A 13158-nucleotide genomic window follows, 5' to 3' on the forward strand; every position below is an offset into this window, starting at 1 on the left:
TGAGAAGAAAAAGAAGAAAATGAGAAGAAGAAAAGAAGAAAAAGAAGAAAATGAGAAGAAAAAGAAGAAAATGAGGAGGAGAAGAAGAAGAAGAAGAAAAAGAAAAAGAAGAAGAGGAAGAAATAGTAGAAGAAAAGAAGATGCAGATTCACACATTGCATAAAGATGTTACCTATACGAGAAAAGATGCTCTGTAGAGAACAGAGGTCTTTGAAGAGAAGTTTCCGCAATGTTTTGATGTCACAATTTCTTAAAGCCTTTCCGAGAGACATTTTATGGGTTTGAAAATTCTTTATTATAAGAGACCTGCATTTTTAAAACTATTGTCTATAATTGATAAATGGAGATATTTCCTGCATCACACAAACATTCTTCAATCACAGCCGTTCATAAAACTCCACCCTTGCACTTGCACTGCCCTCCGTTACCTAAAATATAAACAAATAAATCACAATAACTGTTAAAGAATTTTAAGGGGCTGCATATTAATTCCACTTTACATGCACTGATTAATCTAAGATTTTCTATGCATTCTTATTTGTAACAAGGAGAAGTAGTCTTTACCTTTCTTAAAGTAGCATATTTATTCTCCCCTCTCTCGATGCTTTCAAGATGCCTCAGTTCCAGGGGGTCTTGCTTTCCAGCAACTTTTAGCCCCTGCAAGAAAAAGAAAGACAAGGCCTTAAAAACACGAAGTAAAAGATTTATGTATAAGCAAAAAGTGTGCACATAAAGAAATTTGGGCAAACATTTTCATTAGGAATTTGAATCTAGGTGAAGCAGAAATACAATGATTTTAAGTTGTACCAACCCATACCTAGGCTAATTCATAAATTACAAGGAAATCTTGTGAAACCCCTCAATTTACCTCAATTTCTGACTTCAAGTCTAACAATTGTTTCTGTAATTCCCTGCTTTTCTTGAAATAATCTAGCCTGTAAGCAAAAATTTTGAAAAATAAAGTACTTGTCCACGAGATACAATAAATTGATAAAATGGAAAGAAACCAGTGCAGGAACGTTACAATGATACAATGAGAAAATCAAGACGGCTGTGAAGTTACCCAAAGCCGTTCTTTACAGCATTGTAGTTTCTTAATTATCAAGGATCCTGGCAATGGAATTATTGGAGACAATATTTCAATGGAAGACATATTCAGGATTTGCTGGCAGAAACAAACTATAGAAAGAAACTTGTATTGACCTTTCTTCTTGCATTTCGCGTGAAAGCAGCAGCTCATTTTCTAATGCTCCATTCACAGTTGGCTCTGTTCTGACCGAAGGCATCTAACAATCAATAGAAGTGACGATCAATGTCATGGCACTCAGGGATCACAATCAAAAGTTTTTAGCATTCTGTTAACAACGAATAATTTGGCACTTTGAATTAACGTAATAAACTGTGGCAAACAAAATCACATAAAGCAAGACAAAAAAGAAAGAAAGTGAAAAAATAGTTACAAAATTGGGTGTGGCCATGAGCTGCACAAGTTTCTCTTTGGCGAGTCTCTCGGAGTGTCGCGCTCTTTGAAGCTCGTCTTTCAACATGTCAGCACTTCTCATGCTAGAGCAAAATCAATTTCTTTCGTTAATTAACAAAATTCTGCAGTAAAGAAAGAGCAATAATCCACTAGTTTTGCTTGGATACAAAATCTGAAACAAAGATGCCTTTGGTATATCAGGGAGTCAGTCGTGAGGCTAAGTTCTCATTTCAAGGAAAGCGAGTTGGGCCGTTGGTGCATCGCAAAGTGCTCAACCTACCATAAACCTACCAAAAGTGCTTCACCAAATGAAGTGAGACCCACGTTATGCTGAAACCTCAAATACCCCCACGCGAAAAAAGGGAATAAAAATGCAATGAAAACACACCCCTTAATCTACATTGCAAATCAAAGTTCTCAGGATGCCAAAAGCCTCATTTGCAATGCACATAAACAGATCAGAAAAAACGCGATGAAGCACATCATAAGAGACTCTCACACTATCACGAATAGCAAACAATAACAACTCAGGGAGATTAAATTTCATCAACCATCATTAAAAAAGGCAAAATTCAAAGCAAACTGCCTTAACAAATGGTAATAATGTTTGCCTAAAAAAACTCAGGCCTAAATAAAATAGCGCAAAGGAACTAAGATATACAATTTATTCAATTTCCCAAGATATACAATTTCTCAAGACCTTTCATCAAATAGTTCAGCAATCTCAGGGCGGGTGGACTTACCATCTGTTGAATCAAACGACAACAAGATATAGGGCTGTTTGTACTTGCTCGTGATAATTGCCTATATGGCCCCGACAATGCTAGACATCGTACATTGACAACTGTGCTTTCAGATGAAGTTTTCTCAGTTTCAGTATTCTTACTGCAGATAGACTGTATTTTTACGTGATAAAGATTTCAAAGAAACTTTCTTTTTCTTGAAGATGTCTTAGAAAGTTGCCATGCTCTAAATCTGCTTTCCTCTATGTATTTCCTTTTATAGAACTGCATTCGTGAATTCGACATAAGCTAAAAGAGAATTTAATGTTTGAAGCTGAACTCGCCTCTGCTCCGACTGGTCCAATACAGTTCGTATCATCATTTCATGTTCTCTTATTTTCCCTTCCAACATTGCACCTTGGACTTCTTTCTATGAAATCAAAACAACATACTTTTGCACGATGAACAGCTTTGCTTCGAAAAAACACGCAACAAGCGCTACATATTATGACAGCGTTTGCCTCTGCAGGTACAGCATGTTTCCGGAGAAATTGATCATATAAATTTACCACAAATTATAAAATATGCAATTAAAAATGCGAAATCGAGTATCATTTGTAAAATTTATGACCTCGTATCAAAATGCTTGTTCAAATTTAAGACAGATACAGAACATTTGCTAGCATTCGCAAAATAACTTTGCATTGGTAAAATCTTCGTAAATCTTAATCAATAAAATATTCATATTTAAAAACAGATAGCTTATTATTTGAAAAAACTTTAATAGGCAGCTTTTCAAAAACAGGGGATAATAGGAAGGCAGTTCACAAAACACTGGTAACCGGCTAGCAGGATCGATGACGTTGTGCCTTAGTTCGGTAGGGAAAGCAGACCTAGCTCAAATTTCGACACAACGGCTTGGCCTATTTAGATTGAAAAAGAGACATTTTTAGCCTGCTTGTCTTAACAAAATTTTATATGACTGAAAGAATTCCAGCGAAGAAGAAAAATTATGTGCAATATGGAGGCACGGCTCAGTTTAAGTCGATAGCAAAGAAGAGGAGCTTTCTGACATTCATCTTTCATCTAAAAAACAAATAATAAATAGTCTTTTATATACCTCTGACATAGCTAGATTTAATCTGAAAATCTCCTTCTCAAGATCAGCTGCCTTCCTCAACAGTAGACCAGATTCCTCCTCCGCAATTCTTGCCTTTTCAGCTAGCAAATTTGTCGTTTCTTCGGATCGCTCCTTTTAAAAAGACCACAGAAGCCAATGATAATCTTACGTAACGAGCAAACAAACATTTTTATTTACATGGAGTATGAGCTGGTTATAAATTGAAGGCAATTGAATATTAGATATTAGATACCCGGCAACTCTAATTACTGTTTGAATTATTTACCATTGATTCCCTGTAACTATCCAGTTCATTTTGATATTCTTCAAGCCTCCTTCTCAGTTCCTCATTTTCTCTACAAGCAGCTTCTCTAGCCTCTCTTTCTCGTATGAAACGTAATCTGTCGTTCTTAAAAAAATTGTTAAAATTGTAATCAAGAAATGTTGTCTCCAAAAAGGACAAAAATTAAGAGAACGTTAATCTAAAACATAAAAATCAAACAGAATTTAACCACAACACAAAATTACATTAAAATATAATTTACTTTACATTGAAAAAGCTTGTGACTCTAAAATAATGGCAAGACATTTTTCCTTACATTGCAAAGATGTGGAAAATTACTATGCCATAATAATCAACATCAATTTGAATACGAAAATACAGATATTTCTGATGATAAACCATTCCAAATCCTAAATTAAAAGCCTTAAGCATTCTTTCTAGAGCTGCCTATACACCGTTTTCCTTTATTGCAACATCTAATTTACCTCTCGTCGCAATTTTTCTTCTTTTGCTTGTGCTTTCATTTGCTGTACTTCCATCGTATCAGGCCTTCGCCTTCGTAAATAAAGACTGTGGTTCGTAATTGACAAGTCCAATATCTAAAACAAAAAACAAATATGAACCATTAATAGCTTTCTACTGTGAATGACTACAGTACCAAAAAGTAGATATTAACTTCACATCTTGAGATGATTGTGTTATTGTTAACCATTTAAATAGAGTAACCCCAAGGGGACTTATGCTCGTGCATAGTTGTTTATGACAGTTTATTATTTCTTCGAAGTTGAGTGTTCTGAAAATCAGACGCGTTGTTTTTCATGTCTCGTTCTGCTAAGCCATGTTTTAAGGAAACATAACACATCTCTTTGAACATTAGCTAACACATCTGCTGTATCAATTTCTTATCTTCTCAATCTACTTTTTCTCACTTTCAATCTTAAGCAACAAGTGACGGCTCCTTGCATTTTTGACCCTCTAATACAGTGATATTCCTTTTTCTCATCCAATTTATTCGAAAATCTACAATATTTTCTCAAAAATTGTATAATTTGAAGACAAACTACAATTGTTGGTATTATGAACAGAAAATTACTGATTAGATTAGAACAGATAACTTTGGCTTCGAAAAGGTTACAAAAATGACATGGCAATTAAAAACCCCCTACCAAGTTAAAGTTCTTACATCACACTAAAAAAGTTTGTGTTTCTATTCCTACTCGAAAGGCAAAGTTTTTCAAGCTACAGCAACTGCATAATTCGAATTTTTACCAATCGAGTATATATAACAAAACGGACCTCCTGGAATTGTTTGAAAAGATTTAGATTCCTGGTAACACTGCCACAAACCAAAAACATAGCAGTATCACATATCATGACATAAAAATTGCCAAATATTTCAGTCAAATATGCTGTCAAAGTGATGTTGCTGGCAAGTAACATACCTGACGATTCACTTCAGGATTGTCTGAGTAAAATATAAAAGGATGTGCAAATCTGTCTTCTGGGACAATGCGAAACTGTAATTGCAATAAAAAAATTATCACTATTTATTACCAAACTAATATATACTTTTGAAAAAAGGTGAAAGTAGAAACTGAATGTCTTTGAGTTAGGTTAATAAGTCCAAGACAATTAAACATGACGATGCAAAAAAGTCATTAAATTACAAATATGTAATATCATGTGATATTTATAACACTTTGTACAATACAAAAACAACATTGTTTGTTTGGTTTTGTTCAGGATTGTCTGAGTAAAATATAAAAGGATGTGCAAATCTGTCTTCTGGGACAATGCGAAACTGTAATTGCAATAAAAAAATTATCACTATTTATTACCAAACTAATATATACTTTTGAAAAAAGGTGAAAGTAGAAACTGAATGTCTTTGAGTTAGGTTAATAAGTCCAAGACAATTAAACATGACGATGCAAAAAAGTCATTAAATTACAAATATGTAATATCATGTGATATTTATAACACTTTGTACAATACAAAACAACATTGTTTGTTTGGTGCAACTACAGACAAATTAAACGCCACTGGCACAGATCCCAACTTATCTTGTGGAATTTTGACAATAAAAAGCATTTAATACTTCTGATAGATCTTGATGGTTTTCAAAATATGTATTACCTTTTTATTTTTGAAGGAAATGTCTTTCATCTCGCTCCACACAAATGAAACAACTGGGGTGAGTTTGTTGTCTTGGCTGTAGACGCTTATGCCAGACGGATGGATGCCAATCCACAAATCAGTCTGGTTCCGATTCTACAAATAAATTATGTTGCAAATAAACTTTTCAGTGTTTTAGCATCATTTAGAAAAGGATCGTTTTCCTCTTGTGGTCTGCAAAAACTACCCTGGTTAAGGGATTCAGGGAAGCTTTTTAGCTATTTTATTCGGTGGTGCATTTAAAACAACAGATAAAAAGCTGTCTTAAAATGAGGAATCGCATGTTAAAATGTAAACTAATCTCTGCGTCATTAATCAGCCAGTTTCATTAAATGAGTTCTTGAAGATTGCAGATTTTTATATGCATGACGATGCAAGACAGTCGTTAGAGACACCAGTTAACTGATCCGAGATGTACATCACAAGTTACGGTATTTACTTTCACTTGGTAAAAGCAAAAGCAAAAATTAGTTGTCATTCGAGAAAATTCAATTTAATGTTTAACGAGAAAATTCAAACTTTTTAGAGAAGCAAAAAATATACTTCAAACCTTAATGGGGTAATAGCTAATCGCAAACATTTCTAGGTCTTGGGCGATTTTCAGATATTCTGTTTCTGCTTCACACCTGTTAATAGAAGCTAAACGTGAATCCTCTGAACTTTTTAAACCCCGATTAGTCAACAGTAACTAACTTTATATGGCAGCAGCAGCTAGAGGAAAAGCACTTTGAGATGTCTATCTTTATCTGAATTCAAACTTGGTCACTCTATGGTTGTCACTCAAACACATGAATACATTTGCTTAATCCAAAAAAGGTATTGATTTGTTTACATGAAATGATTCGCCTTTCCATACAGTCAGGATTTCCAAGATATAAGTTCAGCTTAACTAAAAAGGAAGTCGACCCTAAGAAAGTAAATGTTTTAGATGACTGCAATAAATATTCTGAAATATATTTTAAGATGATCGTAAGGACGTGGTCGCAAAGATTTTCTGCTAGCTTCGCTCATATATCCCAGCTAGGGATGTTTCTCCATTTCCGCCCGTTTTTACATAAGCTTTTATAAAGAGTCCTTCACGTTCTTTAGACATTCCCGATGAAATAGGTACTAAAGTGCTAAAATGCTTGAATCCTTGAAAAACTAGCTACTGAAACGCTTGGCGAGGATTTTGCAGACTTTGCTACTAGCGTAATTGACTTGGTTTAAAGCTTTTGAATACTGTTTTTTATTTTTAGACATTTGCTTTTAAATTTGAAAAGTCAGCTTTTACGCGTAGAGCTTCCTCGTCTGACACGATTCAGAACATAAATGTGAAAGAAATTGAGAAGGAAACAGCCATTTGTAGGAAATAAATGGTCAGCCGTTTTAACTAAGCTTAATGGTGATCGTGAATGTTCTTAAACATCAAGAAACATATGTTGGTTTATGTTCAGCATGTGTCAACAAAGTTTTTGTTACCTGCACATTCCAAGTTGTGTTGCATACCAAGAAACAATCTTCTCTTCCCACATTTCGGCAGTCAGCTGATACTGGCTTGTTACCTGAAAATGATACAACAATAATGATAAGAGATTAGTTATAACCGAGTAATGAGGCACCGTTTCAAAGAGATGATCAAAATAATATCAAATATAAAATCATTTGCTATACTCCGTGATGAGATATCAGCTTTACATTTAATTTGTTTTTAAAATTCTATTCGACAATGTATTGGATTTTTGTTCTCGTTTTACTTTGTTCCTGTGTATTACTTTTACGTCATAGCCTATCCTGCCTATTCTGTGTATCTTTTTATGACGTTTACATTTAAAACTAAAAGCTACGATTATTTAACTGTTTTCGCTTCATCATAAACTATCGACAATGAAGAACATTCTTGAAGAAATCTAAAGCCTAAATAAAAATTGATTTCTTAATTGCCTTACCCGCACTGGAAGCAATTGCTCATCTGCTAAACAGCCGGGCTGGCTCATCTTCTCTTCACAATCTCCATACTGCAAAAAATAGTTAACGGTTTCTTAGAAAAGGGTACCAGCATTCGAGTGATTCATGATTATACCAGGCCAAATGAGAGAATCATCCTGCTATAAATTTGCCAATCCTCAACTAAAAAAAGCTGTAAATTTAAATCAGAAGACATAAATTGCTATAGATTAAAAAAGTCAAATTTCTAGCGAATGAAATAAAATAAATCTAACAACACACTATTTTGCCGCAGAGCATTATTAAAGTAAAGGGCCAGCTTACTTTTGCTTGGAGTGCATATGATGCAAGAAGGACTGAAGCCTCCGCAGGACAGTATATATCCTCATTTAATACTGCCTCCTTAATTTGCAAGAAAAATAGATGTTTCGTAATCTCTTGAATTAGATCTTCCTCGATATCTTCTGGGAAATATTGAACCAAAAGATTTAGTCTTCTGAGGTTGCCATTTTTGTCTGATATTTGATCTACCACCTATAAAAGAAACAAGAAAACACCCCACTAAATATACCAAGATAAACGGACACACAACAGGAGCATAAGTGTAAACAATTGTCTTCTAATGAGGATTCACTGGTTACCATAAGTATGCTTGCAATTTGTGGATATGTCAAATGCACATTCATTAAAAAGAATGAAATAGAAATGACAGGGACAGCCTGTTCTTGTGAAATTTATTTTCAGTGTTGAATATGTCAGTTTTGATTACAATTTTCTTTATTACACAAGTTCTTTCTTCATCTTTTTCAAGCATCTTTTCGTCTTTTTCTTACTATTTCTAAATGTTGCACATCATGTTTTTGGAAATTTTTTTGGTATAAACCTGACCTTGCTATTTGGGTTGTTGAATGCCTCACACATTACAATTTGTGGGTGTGACAAAAACAGTCAGTAACAGACTTTGTTATAAATCCTTAATATGCATATCCATAGTTTTGGAATTTCATTATGTTTGTTTGATCATATTCTTAATTGTTTTTTGGGTAACAATTTTCTGATTTAGCAAGCAGAATTTTTTACCACCCCCTGTCTCCTATAGAAATGCAAACTCCACCTTTGTAGTGTGCTAACCTAATTTTAAAGTCTATTTTTTGGAATTACAAAAAGTACAAATGTGCAGGATAGTCATCGCAGACAAACTTTAGGTATTTTAGGCAAACATAAAAACAAAAATTCAAACAAATTTGACATATTCAAACAAAAAACTATGGACAATGGTAAAAAAATTGATAACCTGAATTAACCTGATGGGAAATAAAGGGCATGCCTAACAAACCTTTCTCAAGGGCAATGCCAATTAACCATTTTAATTCATAAAAATGTGCAGTGACAAAGTTTCTATAGAATTAGTTATTGCATGATTTTTCATGACATTATGTTAAAAATATTCTATTGTGCTTGTTGGGTGAGCCTTTTAAGCACAAATTGCATTTGCAAAAGAACTTCATACTCAAATACTCAAACAATTACATCCCCCAAGTGGAAAGTGACATTGGAAAATGAAACAATACTTTAGCTCTCTCATTTAAAAATAGTTCACTTTCTATGGTGATTTATTACCAACCAAAACAATTTCATAGATAATGAACAATTTTCAGCCAGTTTTGAGAATGCCAGACAGCTTAATCTCTCCCCTAATAGGTTACACCAGTAGTGGCAAGACCAGAGACCTAAAAGTTTGTGCTCCCAATTTGCTCTTGATTTAGGTTGGTCTTGATTACAATTGGAAATAGGTTGCAGTTTACCCTGGAAAATCAAAGAATTCCAAAAATCCTGTTTGATTTAAAAGTATCAGGCCTATTTTCATTTATCTTGCCTTCATTGGGTTTTTTATTGCTTTCCAGCAAAAAAATCAACTCAAGTCATTTTCTATTAACAAAAACTAATGCCCATCAGAAAGGGTAATTTTAAAAACGTCCGCTGAACAGGGAGCTCTAAACAAGTTCCTGGGTTTCAACATTTCAACTTTGAAGGGAAAAACCATATGACTGATGATTTTTGAATAATTAAAATATCTAATGAAACATACCTTTTCATCCATTCTTAGCCACCAAAATATGCTATCGCAGTCTTTATACTGAAGGCCAAAGTACCATGACTCTCTTAACCCAATTGTTTTGCAGACTAATTCAAACAGTATTCTTCCAGTAATCTTAGACTAGAATTAGACAAGGGTCCTATCATTACCATCCTTATCATCAGAATATCATAATTTTGAAACTACTTTATATACAGTAATAAAATACAATTTGTTAATGTAGGTTTTACCTGAAGGTAAATATGAACTTAAAATTTTCTTATTTAGAATCATGATCATCAGGTAAGTTTTAAGGTTTGAAATAATTGAGTAGAGAAATTAATCTTTCATGGTATCACTTTTGAATCAGCGTACAATTTGAGTATTGTATCATTGTACATATTTTGATACTAATCAGGGTTGTCATCAGGGTTGTCATCAGGGCTGTAATCAAGAAGGCTGTAATTAGGCCTGTAATCAGGGCTGAAATTCAGGCTGCAATCAGGAGAAAGATGCTAATGATTATTTCTAAATGACTCAGTTCACCATTTTGGACCTGCACCAAGACTTTGGGATACCCTTAAGATGAAGGATATTGTATGGTAACGGAATAAAATGACACACAGCAATGTAAAGAAATAATATATGTTAATTATTATTGCATTTTTTGCATCTTTATTGGTTTATTATCTTTCCTTCCAGTCAAGTAAGGGAATAATATTGCAACTATGCCAAAGTTCCCAGTATTGCATAATCCAAAAAGAAGATCCTGTCAATCAAGTTCTGTCTGAACTGACACATTTAGAACAATTTTAGTAGTTCCTGGTCATTCCTTGACATTACAAAAAGACATGCCTTGTTTATCAATATGAAAGTTGAGATATAAGGTTTTACATGCTAAAGGATTTTACATTGAGTTTCAAAAAGAAAGGCTTATAGGGATTTTCTAGACAAGAAAGGTTGCTTTACACAAGTTAAACTACAACAAAGTGATGTACGTATTCTAGTAATAGTCTTCTGTGATGGATTAGGAAAACCCTATGAAAGGCTGGGTACCTCTTGCATAGGAATTAATTTTTTTGTATCATTGGGTTTTTTGATTTGATAATTTATGTGGAGGTAGGACAAACGTCTCCTATAAGCCCATCATGTTGAGGGGGGCCTACACTGGGGGCAGGGCTGGAGGGGCAGCTGCTCTTTGTAAAGGGGCAGAGGGGGCAAGAAGTGCCCTGAAATATAAGAAAATATTATAGAATCTCATCGATAATTGATGACCACTTTGACCACTCTTGTTATGTTAATTTCTGTTAGAAATGATTAGAAAGATTATAACACCAGCAAAAAACACAAAGGTTGAAAAGTTTGCCTGTGACAAGGTGGGCCACAAGAGGGAGAGCAGCAAAGATAATACTAGATAAACAAAAGACTAGTTTCCTCAGAAGTACTCCACGAACCTAAGGAGGATAAATCGGTATTAAATCTTAGCAGGCAATCAACATTTTACAACCAGTCCATTTATAACAGCTATAAGTTTTATAAATCAAAATATTGTAAAAAGTTACAAGGCCATTGGATACCCATTCCTATGTATAGATAATTTGATCAACATTTTCTCTATGTTTAGAAATATCAAGATAAAATAACGAACTTCTTAATTTTTTCTTGTTTCTTGTAACTTAAGTTCTTTATTTCATCTTGGAATCATTGATGGTAAAAAACCCAGCTGTATGGGCAGCACACATCCATGTTAATTTGTTATTATGTTACCCCACCCTTGATCCCCCCCTGACCCAACCAGGAATACTTGATCATATTAGTAGCAAAATTCTATGATTTGCCCTCAGCACCAAAACTGCCCCTCCTGCCCTAATCTTGTGCAGGCGTCCCTGATCGTGTTAAGTGGCAGATGGTCCAATAAGGGTATTACCATAACTCAAAGCAAAATCACAGTATGACCTTTGATCCAAAAATTGATCAATGTATCAGAAATGCATTCATTAAGATGTCTTTAGCTCTCAAGCAACCAGATCATATATAGCTTGATGTAAACCATATTTTATACAGAATAAAAATTTTTCAACTTTTGCATACTGGCAACGAAATTTAAAACATGATGTCTTCGATGAAGGAGCTTGACATCCCAACCTGATTTAGTGTTATGATGTGATAATTACTATATTTTATCTTTTTGTTTCAGTAATAATCACCCTTACTGAATTGACTCATCAAGTTATTTATCAAAATAATAAATGCAACAACACGCATGGAGAGTTTACCGGGGAAAAAACTCAATAAAACTTCCACTACACGTTTTTGTGAAAAACATAACATAAACTTAAGCATAACATACGTGAACTGGAAACTCTAAATCAGCCTCCATTGTTGAAACGCATATCTTGGCGAGCTTTTTCTTCGAATTAGCCATTCTTTGAGGGGGCTTTACTTGGATCAAATGATGGTTTAGTTCTTATCCCAACGCCCTATGTGGTAACCAACTGCATTTTCCTTCCTTCTTGTCACTACCACCACAACAACATTATGAAAAGTTTGTTTATATATGGCACAATAAGGGAGGATTGAGTTGGATTGCAATCTCGTCTACAAACCACTGCTCTATTTTGAAAAGATGCTCGACATCCTATTAAATCATGATTAAATGACAGATTGTGCAAATGAGAGTAGAACTGTGACAGTGTTAACCTTGAAAGCTAAATTTATTTCATATCAAAATCTTATGCAATTATATACAAGTAGATCGTTTAAGGAGAACTACAAACATAATTAAATTATATGTCATGGGAGGGGGAGGCTCGGGCCTTAATTGCATTTTTGTCTGAATATTCGGGCTTTCGTCGGAAATTAGACAAAAGTATAACTCTTCGAAAGCCCATTCAAGTTTTTAACTTGTCAGAAAATCGTTGGCTTGAATGAACCACAGAAAAACTTCAAGAATTACGAGCCAAATTTGCATAATTTTAACTATAACGTATACCTCATTGATGATACCTCAAGGTATACCCAAGGGTCGACAAAATATAGAAATAGGTCAAACATGAATCACCTTCCGGTCAGGCAGGTTTAGGTCCTAATTAAGACATTAAAAATTCAATGGGCTGCTTGGGATCACTCTTGGTTCAATTTCTTTTGAAAATTGTTAATTTTTCCGCTAGAGTTTTTTATATTTTTGTCCTCAACTTTTCCTTTATTTTCAAAGTTCATTTTTTTTCTGAATATTCAAATTTAACAAATTTGAATATATATCTATATCAATCTAGAAATTTGTCTTTTGATACTTCCGTAGCACAGTGCTCAAAACGTTAGCACGTAGAGCGTGATATATCATAGATTGAAAAAAAGTAAAACTACATGGTTTAT

General features: G+C 34.0%; 1 protein-coding gene across 1 annotated transcript; it reads right to left on the bottom strand.

The window, feature by feature from the left end:
- Positions 1-2: 2 nt before the first annotated feature.
- Positions 3-13065, bottom strand: LOC135683585 (merlin). The gene is made up of 17 exons (XM_089109353.1): positions 12134-13065; positions 9796-9924; positions 8031-8240; positions 7709-7777; positions 7242-7324; positions 6331-6406; positions 5742-5876; positions 5048-5122; positions 4091-4204; positions 3609-3731; positions 3323-3454; positions 2547-2632; positions 1461-1563; positions 1204-1286; positions 869-935; positions 565-657; positions 3-428 (listed from the first exon to the last, which is right to left on the bottom strand). The coding sequence occupies exons 1-17, from the start codon at positions 12206-12208 to the stop codon at positions 378-380; spliced, it is 1704 nt and encodes a 567-aa protein (XP_088965479.1). The 5' UTR covers positions 12209-13065; the 3' UTR covers positions 3-377.
- Positions 13066-13158: the final 93 nt, after the last annotated feature.

Source organism: Rhopilema esculentum, chromosome 7 (assembly GCF_057945365.1).
Source record: "Rhopilema esculentum isolate cy_ngs chromosome 7, ASM5794536v1, whole genome shotgun sequence".
Classification (NCBI taxonomy): domain Eukaryota; kingdom Metazoa; phylum Cnidaria; class Scyphozoa; order Rhizostomeae; family Rhizostomatidae; genus Rhopilema; species Rhopilema esculentum.